General features: G+C 31.2%; 1 protein-coding gene across 2 annotated transcripts in view; it reads left to right on the forward strand.

Moving 5' to 3' along the window:
- The window catches only part of LOC143226329 (myelin regulatory factor-like), a 96,260-nt gene that overhangs the window by 41,451 nt on the left and 31,635 nt on the right, over positions 1-23,174 (forward strand). Inside the window, exon 1 of one of the 2 annotated variants that reach the window (XM_076457148.1) lies at positions 14,846-15,003. The exons of the other annotated variant lie outside the window; for it this stretch is intronic. Coding sequence (XP_076313263.1) covers positions 14,936-15,003 — 68 coding nt within the window. The 5' untranslated portion in view covers positions 14,846-14,935. Of the gene's footprint in view, positions 1-14,845; positions 15,004-23,174 lie in introns of those variants that run through there. 2 annotated transcript variants of the gene reach the window in all.

A 23,174-nucleotide genomic window follows, 5' to 3' on the forward strand; every position in this document is an offset into this window, starting at 1 on the left:
AAAAGTATATTACAAGCAAGTAGCATTGAAAAGTATACATTAAACTAGAGTGCAATAACTATACAGAACATGTAAACTCATTAACTGACATCGTGAATACACTATGTAACGAGTATCCGGGTAATTAGATTTCCTAGATTTTAGTATCACTCAAAGCACTGAAGTGGAAATTTGTAATTCTGAAGTCAACAACTGGTAAAAACCCATAAGAAAAGTCATGCGTGTGATGTGAAGCCATATACTGGTTCACATATATCAAAATCAGCCGTTTTTAAAATCATTTTGTAGAAGACTTTTTAATTGACGTTTTTGTATGGAAAATGTTTAATTTTCGAAATTTCTTTTATCGGTTAAAAATGGCTAGTTATTTGCTTGGTTCACTTGTATTTCTAGAGCGTATATGTGTGCATTTCACTGCTGTATTTCCTTTTAATGGCTGTTTCCTTCAAATGAAATTTGCTGGTTGTTGACTATTTTTAGCACTTTCGTATAACTTGTATTTACAAAAAGAAAATCTAGTGGTGAATTTCTCAAAGTAATTGCATGTAGAATGTAAAGTACGTTTTGATTTACTACTAAGTGTATATACACAGTGAAAAGAAAATTACATATTAACGACAGGTCGACGTCAAAACAGTTACGAGTTAAAAACAGGATAAAAAGACTAAATTTCTTTTTTAATCATTATAGTCTTGACAATAAAACAAACTCAGCATAAGCTAAATCATTCATTTGTTATATTCCATTAGTTTTATCAGACCAGATCATTCATTTGTTATATTCCATTAGTTTTATCAACCCAAATCATTCATTTGTTATATTCCATTAGTTTCATCAGACCAAATCATTCATTTGTTATATTCCATTAGTTTTATCAACCCAAATCATTCATTTGTTATATTCCATTAGTTTCATCAGACCAAATCATTCATTTGTTATATTCCATTAGTTTTATCAGACCACATCATTCATTTGTTATATTCCATTAGTTTTATCAGACCACATCATTCATTTGTTATATTCCATTAGTTTTATCAGACCAGATCATTCATTTGTTATTTTCCATTAGTTTTATCAACCCAGATCATTTGTTATATTCCATTGGTTTTCTTTATCAGGCCAGATCATTCACTTGTTATATTCCATTAGTTTTATCAGACCAAATCATTCACTTGTTATTTTCCATTAGTTTAATCAACCCAGATCATTCGTTTGTTATATTCCATTGGTTTAATCAGACCAGATAATTCACTTGTTATATTCCATTAGTTTTATGAGACCAGATCATTTATTTGTTATATTTCATTAGATTTATCAACCCAGATCATTTATTTGTTATATTCCATTAGTTTTATCAGACCAGATCATTCATTTGTTATATTCCATTAGTTTTATCAACCCAAATCATTCATTTGTTATATTCCATTAGTTTCATCAGACCAAATCATTCATTTGTTATATTCCATTAGTTTTATCAACCCAAATCATTCATTTGTTATATTCCATTAGTTTTATCAGACCAAATCATTCATTTGTTATATTGCATTAGCTTTATCAACCCAGATCGTCCATTCGTTATATGCCATTAGTTTTATGAGACCAGATCATTCATTTGTTATATTCCATTAGTTTTATCAACCCATATCATTCACTTGTTATATGCATTAGTTTTATCAACCCAGATCATTCATTTTTTATATTCCACTTGTTTTATCAACCCAGATCATTCATTTGTTATATTCCATTAGTTTTATCAACCCAGATCATTCATTTGTTATATTCCATTAGTTTTCTTTATCAGCCAGATAATTCACTTGTTATATTCCGTTAGTTTTCTTTATCAGACCAGATCATTCGTTTTTTATATTCTATTAGTTTTATCAGACCAGATCATTCATTTGTTATATTCCATTAGTTTTATCAGACCAGATCATTCATTTGTTATATTCCAATAGTTTTATCAGACCAGATCATTCATTTGTTATATTTCATTAGTTTTATCAGACCAGATCATTCGTTTTTTTATATTCCATTAGTTTAATCAGACCAGTTAATTTATTTGTTATATTCCATTAGTTTTATCAACCCAGATCATTCATTTGTTATATTCCATTAGTTTTATTAAACCAGATCTTTTATTTGTTATATTCCATTAGTTTTCTTTATCAGGCAGATAATTCACTTGTTATATTCCGTTAGTTTTCTTTATCAGACCAGATCATTCGTTTTTTATATTCTATTAGTTTTATCAGACCAGATCATTCATTTGTTATATTCCAATAGTTTTATCAGACCAGATCATTCATTTTTATATTTCATTAGTTTTATCAGACCAGATCATTCGTTTTTTTATATTCCATTAGTTTTATCAGCCCATATCATTCATTTGTTATATTCCATTAGTTTTATTAACCCAGATCTTTCATTTGTTATATTCCATTAGTTTTCTTTATCAGGCAGATAATTCACTTGTTATATTCCGTTAGTTCTTTTTTATCAGACCAGGTCATTCGTTTTTTATATTCTATTAGTTTTATCAGACCAGATCATTCATTTGTTATATTCCATTAGTTTTATCAGACCAGATCATTCATTTGTTATATTCCAATAGTTTTATCAGACCAGATCATTCATTTGTTATATTTCATTAGCTTTATAAGACCAGATCATTCGTTTTTTATATTCCATTAGTTTAATCAGACCAGATCATTCGTTTTTTATATTCCATTTGTTTTATCAGACCAGATCATTCATTTGTTATATTCCATTAGTTTTATCAGACCAAATCATTTATTTGTTATATTCCATTAGTTTTATCAACCCAGATGATTCATTTGTTATATTCCATTAGTTTTATTAAATCCAGATCTTTTATTTGTTATATTCCATTAGTTTTCTTTATCAGGCAGATAATTCACTTGTTATATTCCGTTAGTTTTCTTTATCAGACCAGATCATTCGTTTTTTATATTCTATTAGTTTTATCAGACCAGATCATTCATTTGTTATATTCCATTAGTTTTATCAGACCAGATCATTCATTTGTTATATTCCAATAGTTTTATCAGACCAGATCATTCATTTTTATATTTCATTAGTTTTATCAGACCAGATTATTCGTTTTTTTATATTCCATTAGTTTTATCAGCCCATATCATTCATTTGTTATATTCCATTAGTTTTATTAACCCAGATCTTTCATTTGTTATATTCCATTAGTTTTCTTTATCAGGCAGATAATTCACTTGTTATATTCCGTTAGTTTTTTTTATCAGACCAGGTCATTCGTTTTTTATATTCTATTAGTTTTATCAGACCAGATCATTCATTTTTATATTCCATTCGTTTTATCAACACAGATCATTCACTTGTTCTATTCGATTAGTTTTAATTAGACCAAATCATTTATTTGTTATATTCCATTAGTTTTATCAACCCAGATCGTCCATTCGTTATATTCCATTAGTTTTATGAGACCAGATCATTCATTTGTTATATTCCATTAGTTTTATCAACCCATATCATTCACTTGTTATATTCCATTAGTTTTATCAACCCAGATCATTCATTTTTTATATTCCATTGTTTTATCAACCCAGATCATTCATTTGTTATATTCCATTAGTTTTATCAACCCAGATCATTCATTTGTTATATTCCATTAGTTTAATCACACCAGATCATTCATTTGTTATATTCCATTAGTTTTATCATCCCAGAGCATTCATTTGTTATATTCCATTAGTTTTATCAACCCAGATCATTCATTTGTTATATTCCATTAGTTTTATCAACCCAGATCATTCATTTGTTATATTCCATTAGTTTAATCAGACCAGGTCATTCATTTGTTATATTCGATTATTTTTATCAGACAAAATCATTCATTTGTTATATTCCATTAGTTTTATCAACCCAGATCATTCATTTGTTATATTCCATTAGTTTAATCACACCAGATCATTCATTTGTTATATTCCATTAGTTTTATCATCCCAGAGCATTCATTTGTTATATTCCATTAGTTTTATCAACCCAGATCATTCATTTGTTATATTCCATTAGTTTCATCAACCCAGAACGTCCATTTCTTATATTTCCATTAGTTTTATCAGACGAAATCATTCATTTGTTATATTCCATTAGTTTTCTTTATCACGCCAGATAATTCACTTGTTATATTCCGTTAATTTTTTTATCAGACCAGATCATTCATTTGTTATATTTCATTAGTTTAATCAGACCAGATCATTCATTTGTTATATTCCATTAGTTTTATCAACCCAGATCATTCATTTGTTATATTCAATTAGGTTTATCAACCCAGATGATTCATTTGTGATATTCCATTAGTTTAATCAGACCAGATCATTCATTTGTTATATTCCATTAGTTTTATCAACCCAGATCATTCATTTGTGATATTCCATTAGTATTGTCAGACCAGATCATTCATTTGTTATATTTCATTAGCTTTATCAACCCAGATCATTCATTTGTTATATTCCAGTACTTTTATCAGACCAGGTCATTCATTTGTTATATTCCATTAGTTTTATCATACCAGATCATTCATTTGTTATATTCCATTAGTTTTATCAGACCAGATCATTCGTTTTTTTATATTCCATTAGTTGTATCAGACCAGGTCATTCATTTGTTATATTCCATTAGTTTTATCAACCCAGATCATTCATTTGTTATATTCCATTAGTTTTATTAACCCAGATCTTTCATTTGTTATATTCCATTAGTTTTATGAGACAAGATCATTCATTTGTTATATTCCATTAGTTTTATTAACCCAGATCTTTCATTTGTTATATTCCATTAATTTTATCAGACCTAACCTTTGATTTGTTATATTCCATTAGTTTTCTTTATCAAGCCAGATCATTCATTTGTTCTATTCGATTAGTTTTAATTAGACCAAATCATTCATTTGTTATATTCCATTAGTTTTATCAACCCAGATCTTTCATTTGTTATATTTCATTAATTTAATCAACCCAGATCGTCTATTTGTTATATTCCATTAGATTTGTGAGACCAAATCATTCATTTGTTATATTCCATTAGTTTTCTTTATAACAAGTGATCATTCACTTGTTATATTCCGTTAATTTTCTTTATCAGACCAGATCATTCATTTGTTATATTCCATTAGTTTTATCAGACCAAATCATTCACTTCTTATATTCCATTAGTTTTATCAACCCAGGTCATTCATTTGTTATATTCCATTAGTTTTATCAACCCAGATCATTCATTTGTTATATTCCATTAGTTTTATTAACCCAGATCTTTCATTTGTTATATTCCATTAGTTTTATCAGACCAAATCATTCATTTGTTATATTCCATTAGTTTTCTTTATCAGCCAGATAATTCACTTGTTATATTCCGTTAGTTTTCTTTATCAGACCAGATCATTCGTTTTTTATATTCTATTAGTTTTATCAGACCAGATCATTCATTTGTTATATTCCATTAGTTTTATCAGACCAGATCATTCATTTGTTATATTCCAATAGTTTTATCAGACCAGATCATTCATTTGTTATATTCCATTAGTTTTATCAGACCAGATCATTCGTTTTTTTATATTCCATTAGTTTAATCAGACCAGTTCATTTATTTGTTATATTCCATTAGTTTTATCGACCCAGATCATTCATTTGTCATATTCCATTAGTTTTATTAAACCAGATTTTTTATTTGTTATATTCCATTAGTTTTCTTTATCAGGCAGATAATTCACTTGTTATATTCCGTTAGTTTTCTTTATCAGACCAGATCATTCGTTTTTTATATTCTATTAGTTTTATCAGACCAGATCATTCATTTGTTATATTCCATTAGTTTTATGAGACCAGATCATTCATTTGTTATATTCCAATAGTTTTATCAGACCAGATCATTCATTTTTATATTTCATTAGTTTTATCAGACCAGATCATTCGTTTTTTTATATTCCATTAGTTTTATCAGCCCATATCATTCATTTGTTATATTCCATTAGTTTTATCAACCGAGATCATTCATTTGTTATATTCCATTAGTTTTATTAACCCAGATCTTTCATTTGTTATATTCCATTAGTTTTCTTTATCAGGCAGATAATTCACTTGTTATATTTCGTTAGTTTTTTTTTTATCAGACCAGGTCATTCGTTTTTTATATTCTATTAGTTTTATCAGACCAGATCATTCATTTTTATATTCCATTCGTTTTATCAACACAGATCATTCACTTGTTCTATTCGATTAGTTTTAATTAGACCAAATCATTTATTTGTTATATTCCGTTAGTTTTATCAACCCAGATCGTCCATTCGTTATATTCCATTAGTTTTATGAGACCAGATCATTCATTTGTTATATTCCATTAGTTTTATGAGACCAGATCATTCATTTGTTATATTCCATTAGTTTTATCAACCCAGATCATTCATTTGTTATATTCCATTAGTTTAATCACACCAGATCATTCATTTGTTATATTCCATTAGTTTTATCATCCCAGAGCATTCATTTGTTATATTCCATTAGTTTTATCAACCCAGATCATTCATTTGTTATATTCCATTAGTTTTATCAACCCAGATCATTCATTTGTTATATTCCATTAGTTTTATCACCCTAGATCATTCCTTTTTTGATATTCCATTAGTTTAATCAGACCAGGTCATTCATTTGTTATATTCGATTATTTTTATCAGACAAAATCATTCATTTGTGATATTTCATTAGTTTCATCAACCCAGAACGTCCATTTCTTATATTTCCATTAGTTTTATCAGACGAAATCATTCATTTGTTATATTCCATTAGTTTTCTTTATCACGCCAGATAATTCACTTGTTATATTCCGTTAATTTTTTTATCAGACCAGATCATTCATTTGTTATATTTCATTAGATTTATCAGACCAAGTCATTCACTGGTTATATTCCATTAGTTTTATCAACCCAGATCATTCATTTGTTATATTCAATTAGGTTTATCAACCCAGATGATTCATTTGTGATATTCCATTAGTTTAATCAGACCAGATCATTCATTTGTTATATTCCATTAGTTTTATCAACCCAGATCATTCATTTGTGATATTCCATTAGTATTGTCAGACCAGATCATTCATTTGTTATATTCCAGTACTTTTATCAGACCAGGTCATTCATTTGTTATATTCCATTAGTTTTATCATACCAGATCATTCATTTGTTATATTCCATTAGTTTTATCAGACCAGATCATTCGTTTTTTTATATTCCATTAGTTGTATCAGACCAGATCATTCATTTGTTATATTCCATTAGTTTTATCAACCCAGATCATTCATTTGTTATATTCCATTAGTTTTATTAACCCAGATCTTTCATTTGTTATATTCCATTAGTTTTATGAGACAAGATCATTCATTTGTTATATTCCATTAGTTTTATGAGAACATATCATTCATTTGTTGTATTCCATTAGTTTTATCAGACCTAACCATTGATTTGTTATATTCCATTAGTTTTCTTTATCAAGCCAGATCATTCATTTGTTCTATTCGATTAGTTTTAATTAGACCAAATCATTCATTTGTTATATTCCATTAGTGTTATCAACCCAGATCTTTCATTTGTTATATTTCATTAATTTAATCAACCCAGATCGTCCATTTGTTATATTCCATTAGATTTGTGAAACCAAATCATTCATTTGTTATATTCCATTAGTTTTCTTTATCAGGCCAGATCATTCACTTGTTATATTCCGTTAATTTTTTTTATCAGACCAGATCATTCATTTGTGATATTCCATTAGTTTAATCAGACCAGATCATTCATTTGTTATATTCCATTAGTTTTATCAACCCAGATCATTCATTTGTGATATTCCATTAGTTTTATCAACCCAGATCATTCATTTGTTATATTCCATTAGTTTTATCAGACCAAATCATTCATTTGTTATATTCCAGTACTTTTATCAGACCAGGTCATTCATTTGTTATATTCCATTAGTTTTATCATACCAGATCATTCATTTGTTATATTCCATTAGTTTTATCAGACCAGATCATTCGTTTTTTATATTCCATTAGTTGTATCAGACCAGATCATTCATTTGTTATATTCCATTAGTTTTATCAACCCAGATCATTCATTTGTTATATTCCATTAGTTTTATTAACCCAGATCTTTCATTTGTTATATTCCATTAGTTTTATGAGACAAGATCATTCATTTGTTATATTCCATTAGTTTTATGAGAACATATCATTCATTTGTTGTATTCCATTAGTTTTATCAGACCTAACCATTGATTTGTTATATTCCATTAGTTTTCTTTATCAAGCCAGATCATTCATTTGTTCTATTCGATTAGTTTTAATTAGACCAAATCATTCATTTGTTATATTCCATTAGTGTTATCAACCCAGATCTTTCATTTGTTATATTTCATTAATTTAATCAACCCAGATCGTCCATTTGTTATATTTCATTAATTTAATCAACCCAGATCGTCCATTTGTTATATTCCATTAGATTTGTGAAACCAAATCATTCATTTGTTATATTCCATTAGTTTTCTTTATCAGGCCAGATCATTCACTTGTTATATTCCGTTAATTTTTTTTATCAGACCAGATCATTCATTTGTGATATTCCATTAGTTTAATCAGACCAGATCATTCATTTGTTATATTCCATTAGTTTTATCAACCCAGATCATTCATTTGTGATATTCCATTAGTTTTATCAACCCAGATCATTCATTTGTTATATTCCATTAGTTTTATCAGACCAAATCATTCATTTGTTATATTCCATTAGTTTTCTTTATCAGGCAGATAATTCACTTGTTATATTCCGTTAGTTTTCTTTATCAGACCAGATCATTCGTTTTTTATATTCTATTAGTTTTATCAGACCAGATCATTCATTTGTTATATTCCATTAGTTTTATCAGACCAGATCATTCATTTGTTATATTCCATTAGTTTTATCAACCCAGATCATTCATTTGTGATATTCCATTAGTTTTATCAACCCAGATCATTCATTTGTTATATTCCATTAGTTTTATTAACCCAGATCTTTCATTTGTTATATTCCATTAGTTTTATCAGACCAAATCATTCATTTGTTATATTCCATTAGTTTTCTTTATCAGGCAGATAATTCACTTGTTATATTCCGTTAGTTTTCTTTATCAGACCAGATCATTCGTTTTTTATATTATATTAGTTTTATCAGACCAGATCATTCATTTGTTATATTTCATTAGTTTTATCAGACCAGATCATTCGTTTTTTTATATTCCATTAGTTTAATCAGACCAGTTAATTCATTTGTTATATTCCATTAGTTTTATCAACCCAGATCATTCATTTGTTATATTCCATTAGTTTTATCAGCCCATATCATTCATTTGTTATATTTCATTAGTTTTATTAACCCAGATCTTTCATTTGTTATATTTCATTAGTTTTATCAGACCAAATCATTCATTTGTTATATTCCACGGGCTTTCTTCAGGCCAGAGTATTGAATTGTTATATTTCATGAGTTTTTAATCAGGCCATATCATTCAGTTGTTATATTTCACGAGTGTTTATCAGTTCAGATCATTTATTTGTTGTATTTCATTAATTTTACATCAGACCAGATCATTCAACATATTAACCTCGAATGAGAAAACCTGCTCTGTTTCTTACGACATATGCTGGAGCAGCTAGAAATACAGAAAATAATTTGTTTATAATTTGGTGAAAAAAACTACTTTGTGATAAAAATAAATTATGACGCTGGGTGTGTTGACGAGTTGCCTTCTCATAATCCATCAATATAAAATGAGGTATGGCTAGCGCACCAGTAACTTTTGTGTAGCTTTGTGAGAAAGTCAGAAACTTGAGTAGCTCAGTATTCAAAACAGTAAAGTTCTAGTCTGGTCTGACATAGTCTGGTGGTCATGGTTCGAATCCTCAACACTGAACAAGCGTACCTTTTCAGCTATGGGTCGCTGTAATGTTACATCAATCCAACTGTTTGCTGGCAAAACATTAGCGAAGGAGATGACTGGGGATGATGTTTATTTAGTAGCTGTCTTCCTTCTAGTCTTTCACTGCTATGTGAGGGACGGCTATCTTTCCGGAAATCATTGATTTATATGTTTATATAATTCAGGCAGTATTATACGTGAGAATTTAAATATTGTAGGAATTGAATGGTTAGTGCGCATGTAGTCAAAATATATACGTAAGTCACGTGCCAATGACCAAACTTTTGAATTTCGCCGATGACATGGCAAACTGATGGCTCACTAGCTTTTCGCTCACATTTACGTTGCTGAACGTAATTATACTTGCAGGACCGATTATGAAATTGGAAGATTGGAATATAGTTTAGAATCATTAATCGGGAGTAACTTAAGAGGAAGTCCGCTTATTCACCTTTTCCAAATAATGGTTAGAATATAAATTGTTTCCAGTTTCCCCACTACCACAGACGGGCTTTGTTTTAGATTCGTTCTTTAGCTCAACTTATACATTCCTTATATTAATATGCATTGTTCGTATCAGGTTTCTTCTTTTTGTATGTTCATTGAAAATCCACGATTACTGAATATTTGTTTTCCTTACAAATTTTCTACTGTGTTAATAAAGGAGCGATGAACAAAGTTTGAATAACGTAGTACCGTTAATTCTCACTGGCATCCGAAGACTAGATTCGTGTGTGTCCTCACGATAAACTTGCTATGCTAACGACGAGAGCTAGAATGTTTTTTCCAATTCACACTTCTGAATATGCGCACAAAACATATATAGTTTTCAACAACTCTTCCATATAGATATGTTTAAAACTCGTTGCTATAATTAATTTTTTCACACAGAAGTGCTAGTGCAGTATACATGCAAACAGATGTTAATTAAAGAAACATCCATATTTTTTGTCTTTTATTGCTAAAGCATGGAAAAGTATTATTTCAAGACCACCTTGTTTTGTTATTTTTCTCATAAAGACAAATAGAATGGGGCTGTCCAACTTTTTAAATAGTTCAGGCTAAAGGTTAGAATTTTAATGTAAGAGTAAGGTGAATTTCTATATATGAAAGTAACATGTTTTGAGTAACTACAAATGTAATAGTTAATTCGAAATAGTTGAATATTCCAATTTAAAGTTAGCTTCCGAGATAGAAGTTACATTCCTGTATAGTCTAAGAAAATGACGTTTTATCGAGTCCACGATTCGAGTTCATTCTGTTTCAACATGAACACTGGCCATGTATAACATTATCTTATTACACTACGTTATCATTATAATTTAATCATACACTGGTACTGTAGGTTTCCGTAACGACAGTTTGTGTATCTGATTATACCAGTTCAACATAGCAACTAAATATTAGTGTATTAGATGTTGTAATAACTACCGTATATGTACTACTTTATCACTCTAATCATGGTTTTGGAGGGATTGTCTGTTTTGTAACAGTTATCACAGCTGCAGTATTATTAATAGTCATTTATCCTTGTTTTCTAGAGCCTACTTTTTCAATATAAAAATATTTACGTGATAAATAGGTCCGTAAAATAAACACCTGTAAATAACTAAAAGTATATGAAACTAGTATTTCTACAATAAATACACTGCAGAAAGCTAGTAGTTCTACAAAACAACTTACAAAACTAGTATTTTTACAATACATACACTGCAGAAAGCTAGTAGTTCCAAAAAACAACTTACAAAACTGGTATTTTTACAATACATACACTGCAGAAAGCTAGTAGTTCTACTAAACAAATTACAAAACTGGTATTTCTACAATACATACACTGCAGAAAGCTAGTAGTTCTACTAAACAAATTACAAAACTGGTATTTCTACAATACATACACTGCAGAAAGCTAGTAGTTATGCTAAACAAATTACAAAACTGGTATTTTTTCAATACATATGATGCAAAAAGCTAGTAATTCTACTAAACAACTTATAAAGCTGGTATTTCTACAATACATACACTGCAGAAAGCTAGTAGTTCTACCAAACAACTTACAAAACTGGTATTTCTACAATACATACACTGCAGAAAGCTAGTAGTTCTACTAAACAACTTACAAAACTGGTATTTCTACAATACATACACTGCAGAAAGCTAGTAGTTCTACTAAACAACTTACAAAACTGGTATTTCTACAATACATACACTGCAGAAAGCTAGTAGTTCTACTAAACAACTTACAAAACTGGTATTTTTTATAATACATACACTGCAGAAAGCTTATAGTTATACAAAACAAATTACAAAACTGGTATTTCTATCATACATGCACTGAAGAAAGTAGTTCTACAAAACAAATTACAAAACTGGTATTACTATAATACATGCACTGTAGGAAGCTAGTAGTTCTACTACACAGCTTACAAAACTGATGAGAGCCAGCAGGGAGTGACCTAACACGTCAGTTGTTAACGTTTTTATACAAAATATTTTATTACGTATTTATTTATAACTTCTAATCTGTTATTTTACTCGTCTGATTTTTGAAGACGGCGTCTTCATCGAACTTATTACGCCTGTGTAGACCTTAAACTAATCATTATTACACTGAAAGAAATTTGGTAAACTCCATGTTTTTGTGGTCAGTTCTGTGAGTTTTTCTTCCAATAATTTTGTGTATAAAGTCAATGTAAAACGCGAACTAAACAACAGAAGTTCAGTTTTGTAATAAACTTGAAATACGTGTTTCTTATGAGTTTTCATGCAAGACGGTGTTCAAGTGAACAAATATATTTGTTTCCTCAGTATATACATTTCGACCCCACAGTATACAGTTATTTAGATATTTGTTTGTTTATTACTTCTAGACAAAGCCATAGGAGAGAATCGAACCCCGGATTTTAGAGTTACAAAACTGCAAAGGAAAAGAAAGGGAAAAACTGTGAAACATCTTTTTAAGTTACTTTAAGTTTCAATATTTGCGTTCTTTAAAGCGATAAAAGTGTTTATGTTTTTTTTTTACAAGACATAATATAATTGTTATTTGGTTAACTAGTTTTTATTACGTATAAGATTAGTAGTTTGGCATGAAAATTTTGCTGTAGTCTGTACATTTCCCTCTTATTTATGTAATACTCGTTTCGTGCAATTATATAGTTGTTTATATAATTGTAACATAATTTGATAATAAAAGTATAAATAGCGCGCATTAATAAGAAATCTCAAACTATTATTGGAAGGATATTGACCGTGAGTTTTGTAAAACTTGTATTTGTTCTAGCCATGCATAAAGTGCGTGAAAACCTTTCAATCTAGGTTGGGCGTGGCGCTAAGGTTAGCGAGCTGAGCTGTTTATCGGAGGGTTTTTTTCGTTTACTTCTCGTTGCCGCAATATCACATTTTCACTTTGGGGCAACAGCTGCATTATAAGAGTGACAGACAAATTTTACTATTCGATTAGAGTAGCGCAAGAGTTGTTGGCAGGTGCTTTTGAAAAGTTACCTTTTCCTCGAGTGTATCCATTTAAAAAAATGTGGACTGCTTGTGCAGATAGATCACGTGTAGAACTGCAGACATATTGTATGACACCCAGTAACAATGCTTGCATGATCTGGTGGCTATGACACTCTTCTCGCAATCTGCAAGTGGCGGATTCGAATGTCCGTCACTGAACGTGCTCACTCTGATAGCGACGGAGACTTTACAATGTACGATCAATCCCACTATTCATTGGTAAAAAAAGTAGTTCAAGAGTAGGCGGTGAATAATGTTTGGCTAGTTGACATCCCTCTTGTCTAGCATTGTTAAATTAGAGACGGCTAACGCAGATATCCCTCGTGTATCTTTACGCGAAATTAAAACAACAACAACAAAACACAATCCCAATAACAATCTGCTACGTTTATGTTAAGTTTGTTGAATGATTATCTCTTAAGTAAAATTAGCAAGTGAAGCTAATAATAACTGCATTCGTCCAGTAAATCTCGTGAACTACAAAACATTCTGTTTAAAACTGGCGAGTCGAATAAGGAACGTGAAGTGGAGACCTGGACGCGAAAAAAATTAGTTTCTATACATAGCAGTGTTGATATTTCTATTTACAATCAATTATATAGACAAACAGGCGTAATTAAATTGATCTAATAGAAACTGAAGGATGCTCACTAAGTCCCGTTAGCAGTAGAAACTATCATTTATTTATTGTAATTTTCACTCTACTATCTATCCGCCCCCGCTGGTACAGCGGTAAGTCTATGGATTTACAGTGCTAAAATCGGGGGCTCGATTCCCCGCGGTGAACTCAGCAGATGGCCCGACGTGGCTTTGCTATAAGAAAAAAAACACACACACACTATCTATCTTAAAATAAAGATAAAAGTATGCTGTCTCTTTTCTTGTGTGTGATTACGAGACATCGGACGAGCTAATGTCATTCGTTCATTTATTTCCACTTCACGCCTAATGTATTTTACAATAGGCATACGTTGAACAAATGAAAAATATTTTACGGCGATTGTACTGAACACACGACAAGAATAAGAAACAAACAAACAATAAAAAGCCTCTTCTACTGCCAATGACCTGTTATCAAAAATTACAGCCATCAGCAATAATGTACCTTATGTAGCCAATAAAGTTAAATACAAACTTTTAAGTTACCGTTAAAAAAAATACGGACATTGTTACAAAGCGTTCTTCCGTTGTGTAATAGGTATTGCTTTTCTCGTTAACCTACTTTTATGAGGCATTTGACCCGATTCAGTAGTCCTGTGTTTATTTAATTTTCTTAGCTCTCTGTATGTGAAGGAGCTCAGTTACTTTGTGTTCCGCTCTAAGGAAGGACCTGTGTATGATTCTGTTCTTAGTGTTGAATTTCACTCGTTCTTTACGAAACATGTGTATTTCATGTCGCTGTTAATGTGGAAAGTTTTGTGGTTTAAATGGAGCTTGAAGAAATAGATTCTATGTTCAGTTCGTCAGTCACATACCCAATGACTGGATATTGTGTGTAAGAATATCTTTATTTTTATCTCTAATTTCATAGTTTAGGAAATTAACTAATTATCCGTTTTATTAATTTAAATGTAGATAAAGTGCATAACTTGTGGTAGGTAGGTAGATAAACAAGTATATTGTAATAAGTGTATTAATTAATAAATTATCTCACCTTAAAATCTTTGGCAGTCGAATAAACTTCAGTTAACTGATTCGTTGTTAATAACGACTTCTAAGGATCTCTAATAAGAGAATAATTTTCAATTACTGATTTATTAAGAGAAAGTTTGGTCTGAAAATCTGTGGTATCGTTCTAAGTTCGGTTAATTGACTAGTTACTAGAAAATATTTTATGAAGATTTGCAACATCATGATAAACTCAGATTAACTGTGATTACCAGAAGATGTCAACTACCACATGCAACATCACAATTAATTTACATTAAGTTATTGATTGCAAATAAACGTGACCTGAAGTGCTGTGACAAAAGCACGAACCTTGTTATGTGAAACAAGGGGTCAGATTGGTTATGTAGGGTTTTGTTAAGAATTCATGGTATTTATTCCAAACCCTGATTTTAGAGACATTTAAGTCTCAAGTAGGAGGTATAAGGCAGATGAATTCTCATGATATTCGAGAGTAATTTACGAGATGGAATTTTCTCTTGAGATATTTTATTTGAAATATTTTTGTACGATTATTTTATAAATAGTATACAAAATGTTATTAGCTACTTGATAGTTGTAAATACAGTTTAACAACCTTTGCAAATCTATTGTTAATTCTATCTTTATAACAATATTTATAACACTACGTAATGAACCGTTTTTATTTCAAACAAATCAGCGCTGAAAGAGTTAAACTCAGCCAAGTGTCATGAAGCTTTATAATATAATAAATATATTTTTTTTAACAACAAGTTTGGTTTCCTTACTTCTAAGATATGCTATTGTAATAATGTTTTGTCGAGGTAAATATTTAGAGACCTGATAATTCATCATAATTTAACCTTTTTAAATAATTTTCGTATTTGTTATTACTTTCACAACAACTTTCTGATCAGTTACGCAAGATCTGTGTAATTAAAGGCAGCTAGCAAACGATACGGTACCACCCACCATCCAGAATTACACTGTAACTTCTATAACGCAGTTACAGCTTAAAGTACGGGGAAGTGTTTTTGTTATCGCAAGAAGTCGAACCCAGATCTCTGGGTTTGAAATTCAAGGCTCTGAGACAGGATCAACTGGATCTCTATGTCAGTATGGATAAAGATATATGCGGAGTGGTTGATTTAGAAATAAAATAACAATTTTGTTAATAAGGTTCACTTCTCTGTATAAACTATCCAGCTTACAGATGTATTACTTGTTAGTTGTACCTCAGAAAACATCACCAGCTATAACTGTTTTAAAGTATTCATGTTTGTAAATATCGTGTCACACTGGTTATAACTGTTTTCATTATAGTGTCACACTGGTTGTAAATGTTTTGATTATAGTGTGATATTGTTTCTGACTGTTTTGAGCGTAGTGTGATATTCGTTGTGACTGTTTTGAGTATAATCTGATATTAGTTGTATTTTGTTTTTAATTATAGTACGATATTAGTTGTGACTGTTCTGAGTTTAGTGTGATGTTAGTTGTGAATGTTTTAAGTGAAGTTTGGTATTGATTGTGAACATTTTAAAATGTCGTTTGATATTGTTGTCACTGTTTGTTTTAGCTTCCTTTTATAATTACGGTTTATCACGTTTTCGCGTGTTTATGTAAATCAAATATGGTAGAATATCACTAAATTGGATCTAAATGTTTATATATATATATATATACATGTGTGCAATGAATAAATAAAGGTTAACGAAGATTTCAATGTTATTTTGCGTAGGTTATTGGTAATGATACTTATATATATGCATATATGGTGATATTGAAGCATATCTGTTTTTGCTTTATATTATCCAATTATATATTTGTTTTCAAACGTACTTCCTTATATCAGTGTTTTCTTTTACACCTTTATAGGATGTGTACGATTTTTTAAAATATATAAATATACACACATAAATACGCTGTTATATTGAATAGCAAATGTATCAGATTTCGGGGAATTGGCGGAACTGGTTTTCCATGCATTTGTATGTTATGAATGTGTGTGAGATGATAAAAAAATAGACCATGTCTGAGACTTCATTCGGTAGGAAACCGGATTGTGTGTTGTGCTTAGAAAAAAAAAAGATTTTAGAAGATTACTGACCTCTGTAGATTGTGCGAAGAGTAGATTATACTTAAATAAAATACATTCGGCACATACACTTGTGAGGTGTATACTTACGTACGTACGTAGGATTACGGTGCATGATTTTTGTTTTTAATTCAGTAGTTTACTGTATTTATTTGGCGTGTATCGATTAAACTTGCTTACTTTACTGAATAGTATATAATTTGGTTGTTATTAAATACGAAACTGCACAATGCCCTACCTGTGATGTGCCCACCACGAGTGTCAAAACCTAATTTGTAACTTATAAGTCCTCAGATTTACCACTAAGCCACTGAGAGGATAACATTTGGTTATTTCTGTACCGTTACGTTTTAAGGTTGTTATTCTAGTCTTTGTGCTACCTGTGTTATATAACTAGAGGAATGCGTCTTTAAAGGCCGAGCACAAACAGAGAAAAGCATGGCCAAATGTTATGTCGAATAATTAAACCTTATTGTTGTTTTTAATACATCAGTACTTTGAAATATGAAAGGATTCGTTATGTCAGTTCTGCATAAAAGATTTGGATTGTGTTTTGTTGATGAAACACATATTTAACAATGGCCACTGCTTTTGAAACTGAAACAATCGGAGTTCGTGACTGTTTCATGTTTTTCTTCATCAAAATATTTAAAAACTTTGCTACGAAATTACTTAATCAATTTAGGACTAGAAATCAAAGGTCGTGGTTTGGGGAATAATAATGGGATTAATGCGTGAATCTTTTCGGCAGTTTTAAACAAGAAATAATATATTCCTGTTGTGCTAAGTTAATTTTGAGGGCCGATACTTTGGCAGGCAATTGGAAGATCGCAAGCAACTGTAAGAAATACATTCTCCTCAACTTGTATAACCCCAGTGACAGTTACGATATTGGAAAATAAATGGACTGATTTAATGAATCATTTTGTGAATATAAGCATAGGGGTCATCATTATAAATGAATTTAATGCCCAGAGCCTTATCTGACTAGACACTAGCTTATATGTGAACGGAAAACTGTTGATGGAGGAATTTCAAGACATGAGCTGTATTGTATTTATTAAAGATACCCCCACAGTAATAGGAAAGACGCAAAGAGGATGAGACTTTGACTTATCCCATTGTTTGTTGACTTTCGCGCAAAGCTACATGAGGACAATTTGCGCTAGCCGTCCCTAATTTAAAAGTTATAGACTAGAAGGATGGTAACACCCACCACCAACTCTTTGGCTACTCTTTACCAAAAAAAATGGTTTACACAGCTAGGTAAACACGTTTGGTGACGGATTTAAATCTTCAGATTGCGCGACGTGCGCCATAACCATGAGGCGGCCATGCCACACCCACCTAACCATATGCATAACTTCATTACACATGGTACCTTTTTGGAGCTGTAATTGTAACTATTACCTTATCGTTAAACAAAATATGAACGTAAGAGCACAAATTATTAAATGTTGCAGAATAACAGAATCACACCTTCAGGTTATCGCCTTTAATAGAAAGCTACCACAAGTCAAGAAAGAACAGCCTCAAGAAACCTATTTGAACTGTATTATTTCAGTAGAAACAGTATCTAAGTTCATTGTAATAATTGCAATACTGAGGTAAGGAAGTAAGGAATGAGTAGGGAAAGTAAATGTGGTAGTTTCAATAAATACTTATGGGTAAGTGGAACAAGCTCCGTACAGAGAGGAGTGAGGTTAGTGAACCATACTCTAGAACCATCGTGTAATAAGGTGGAAGATGAAATTAAGCAGAAGAGAGTAGAATTCATCAAATCTATCCCAGAATTCTCGCAAAAAACATTGAGAAGTAGGCAAGCAGTATGAGATAGTTTCCGTCAGCACTGTGATCCAACAGACATCAGCATATGAAATCAATTTTAGAAACTGATAACAACTGTGAAAAGAGTATCAAATGTATGTATGGTGAGACCACAGGAGATAATAGGGCTGAACGGAGAATGCATTACAACTGGTGAATAAAAGATGATCCTTCTTAAAGGGGTATATGAGACAACAATGAAACGAATAGACCTCTGTGAGCTGGGCATGACACAAAATAAATGAAAGGATTCAACGGGAATCTAATCTACGATAGGAAGTGCCAGTGACTGTGAAGAAAGTCGAAAAAATTCATCTAACGACAAAGAAGCCCATGTGGTATGAGATACTCAAGTCAAAGCCCTCTTCACTGAAAAGAAAGCAGAGCTGAGCTTGATAAAATAATTAATTTATCAGTGATGGAAGGATTGAGGGAGGGGAGTGAAACAGAGAAAGATGACAGAGACTGATCAGTGGCAATGGTGCCCGAACCATCATACATTGAAATAAAATAGACTCATACTAATGTGAAATGTATGGGTAAAAGTAATGGAAAGGTAGAAGAAAAACACTTGTGCATACACAGCATCTCGGTCTGAAATTGTTTGAAATCAGCTCTGATTTGTTGCAATGATCACGAGAAGTCCTCTTCATGGTACATACAAATGATCAGGTAAATGCACTGGAAAACTCAAGAATGGCGCAATATACATATGTTGACTATGCAATTGTTGTAAGTACCTTACACACCTCAATGGGAATGGTGAAAAATGTGCAAGAAGTGAGCAAAAAAAAAAACTCTTCTAGTGGATTGTGGGTAAAAAAAGAAAAGTGCGTCCAACCAGATAAAGCTTAGTGGATATTGGCGCAGAAACCTCTCTCCATGCTAACTGACGTATGTTGGTATAAGAGTTTCACATAAGGGTAAATTTTTTTGTTGTTACAACGAACCACAAAACGACTATGTCTTCATGTATTGATTGTCTGAAAGCAAAATTAGTCAAAAAAACCATACTCTTCTTAAATATGCCGCAAAGGAACCTCATCATATAGGCACTTGGGATAAAAGGTATTTTTCTTGATGACAATAAATCCACTTGAAATAAAAATGTATCTCAGAACGGCTAGTATGGGTATTAACACTTTTATTGATATAAACAGAGAACAACATTTCGACCTTCCTAGGTCATCTTCAGGTTAATCTGAATCTTTGATAAATGGTTTAAGTGCATTTAAAATGTAAAATGTTGTGATCACAATATATATATATATATATACACACACACACTGTTTAAATATAGTCACATTCGGAAAAATTTGTTTTTGTAGTTACTCGAATATATAAGCTTCCAATACCCTGATGTACAACTTAATGTGACATCTGTGTTGATAAGGTAGATGGAATTGGTATGGTGATTAGGCCACGTGAACTTGTGTTTTTATACTAAGGTGTTTTAATATAAAACGAAATACATTTCGATGGCAGGGGAAGATACTTAAGTGGAGAAAACGTGAAGGTGCTACTTAGATTAAATTGAATTAGGCATTATTTCCAGAAGGGCTTAGTAAAAAAGCTTAGATATAGAACATGTGCCTAATCTGGCATCAAACCTTCAATTCTATAACAGTAAGATAGGTAATATAATTAAAGTCATTTTCTCTGTATATGTCATGTTAAAATAAATAAATATATAAAACTTATATGTTAAAACATAATACACAGTAATTAATTAAAGTTGTTTCTATCAGTCAGTTGCCTCCCTAGGCCCCCAGTAGCACAGCGGTATTTCGGCGATCTTACAACGCTAGAAACCGGGTTTCGATACCGGTCGTAGGTAGAGCACAGATAGTTCATTGTGTTGCTTTGTGTCTAATTACAAACAAACAGTTTCTTCTCTGTTGGTGGTGATGTTTCGGAAATATGGATGGTGTCATCATACATGGACTGCTCACTGAGAAATATACTGCGATAGGATTTCTCAGCTGGGAGGAGGAAAGCCTGTGCTTTGCTGGCATTAAACTTCTCTAGTGGTTAAATAAAACATCATCATTAGTATAATGGATAAACTGATCTCATTGGTTAAACAAGAAAAGTGTGTTTATTGTAATTTTATTTATTTCACAGTCTGTGCGCGTTATTTATTAAACTTGTCATATTTTCATTTCCAATCATACAGATTCTAGCAGCGAGTTATCTAATTAGAATATTTTTAAAATAATTTATTTATACAAACCAGCTTTTGGAAAGTATATGCCGTATTTTCTGAAATAGTACGTTTATTCAGTTTCTAATAGTTATTTTAAAAAGCTTTTTTTTTTTAATCCAGCATTTGTTAAACTATGCTGTGACTTCTGTCAAACGATTTTGTTGGTACTTGTTGTCGCTTTTATTTCATTAGACACATCAAAAGCTATAAAAATAAGCTGTCTACATTACTTTACAAAATTATCTGCTTCCAGTGTTTAACTCGAAAATTATTTGCAATCAAACCTCGTGAATATATGTGTTAATATTTATAGGATTTCGGGAAACTTTGTTTTCGTGGTTACTCGAATATGTAAGCTTCCAATACCGTGATGTACATCTGTGTTGATAAAATAGATGGAACTGGTATTCTGATTAGGTCACATGAACTTGTGTTTTTATACTAGGGTGTTTTAATTTAAAACGAAATACATTCGATGGCAGTTATGTTTGTAGTAACATGTAATTATTTAAACTACTTGTTTCATCGATAATTCATCAAAATGTCAGCGGTGAATTACACTGTGTTTAACGTACTGAGTCAGCCACTAACATTCAGCCAATCAAACAAAACTAGAATACAGAGCTGGGTGTGTAAGCCTAAAGAAATGTAACCATGTCGTACGATATAAAGTTCATTGATTCACCACTCGGTGATGCCTTGAAATTCATGTTGAAAAAATTAAAAACAAACGGCCTACAGGTAATAGATTAAGTTATTAATTACATGCTTAGATTGTAGCTCACATTACTTGACGACCGTTCAGTTTCTTGTGTTTTAGGCTTGAATGAGCGTTGAAATAACACACCGGAACGACAACCATGACAATAGACAAGTTTGTTAGGGCACGTCTTACCAGTAAACCTAATGGAACACAACTCGGTCGTGCTCAGCTGTTTTCTTAGCTAATAGTCTGTGCTTTTATGCTGGAAATGATTTCCAAACTAGTTTATTTATGTGTTATTTATAAGATGCTCACATTTCTAATCTCTAGTTACTATGGTGATCTAAACTAATATGGAACTGCTCTGAATATTAAAATACTCTCGGCGTCAGTATGACGACGAACTGTGAAATGTACTGTAATTCTATTTAGTGTTTATAGTGTTTAGGCCCGGCATGACCAGGTGGGTTAAAGCGTTCGGCTCCTCCTCTGAGGGTCGCGGGTTCGAATCCACGTCGCACCAAACTTGTTCGTTATGTATGTTATGGTCAATCCCCACTATTCGTTGGTAAAAGAGTAGCCCAAGAGTTGGCGGTGGGTGGTGATGAGTAGCTGTCTTCCCTCTAATCTTACACTGCAAAGTAGAGACGGCTAGTGTTTAATATGTAGCTGTCTTCCCTCTAATCTTACACTGCCGAAGTAGAGACGGCTAGTGTTTAATATAATTTTAGCTCTCAGTTGGAGCGCTAACTGGAAAAGTGTCCGTTTTCCGAGTTTCTTTCATTTGTTTAGCTTTTTTTTTTTATTTCATGCGAAAAAGGGGACACTGGGAGGAAAATGAGTATAGTAAGGTCTATCTATTTAAACAATGTATATATATATAAATGTTGTGAGGATAGCATTTTAAACCAATAGTAAACTTGTCTGTGTGCGTAGTCCGTTTATTAATACCAAAATAAAGTGAATAACCAATGGTTTTTTCTTCACACTGTTCTGTCACGATATGTGATTTTTTTTCTCTTTATTTATGAAGATGCCACTAAAATCGGAAGCTATATAAAACATTTGTCGCATAGGGTTAGCCGCTGTAGCAGAGGTCATTGCTAGGTCATATGCTTAGGTCACTTATAACAAAGGTCAGATTGGTTACGTCAAAATTTATGGTCATTTGTATACAACAGCTGTATATAATTAAATCAAAGT

This window comes from Tachypleus tridentatus, chromosome 9 (genome assembly GCF_004210375.1).
Source record: "Tachypleus tridentatus isolate NWPU-2018 chromosome 9, ASM421037v1, whole genome shotgun sequence".
NCBI classification, from domain to species: Eukaryota; Metazoa; Arthropoda; class Merostomata; order Xiphosura; family Limulidae; genus Tachypleus; species Tachypleus tridentatus.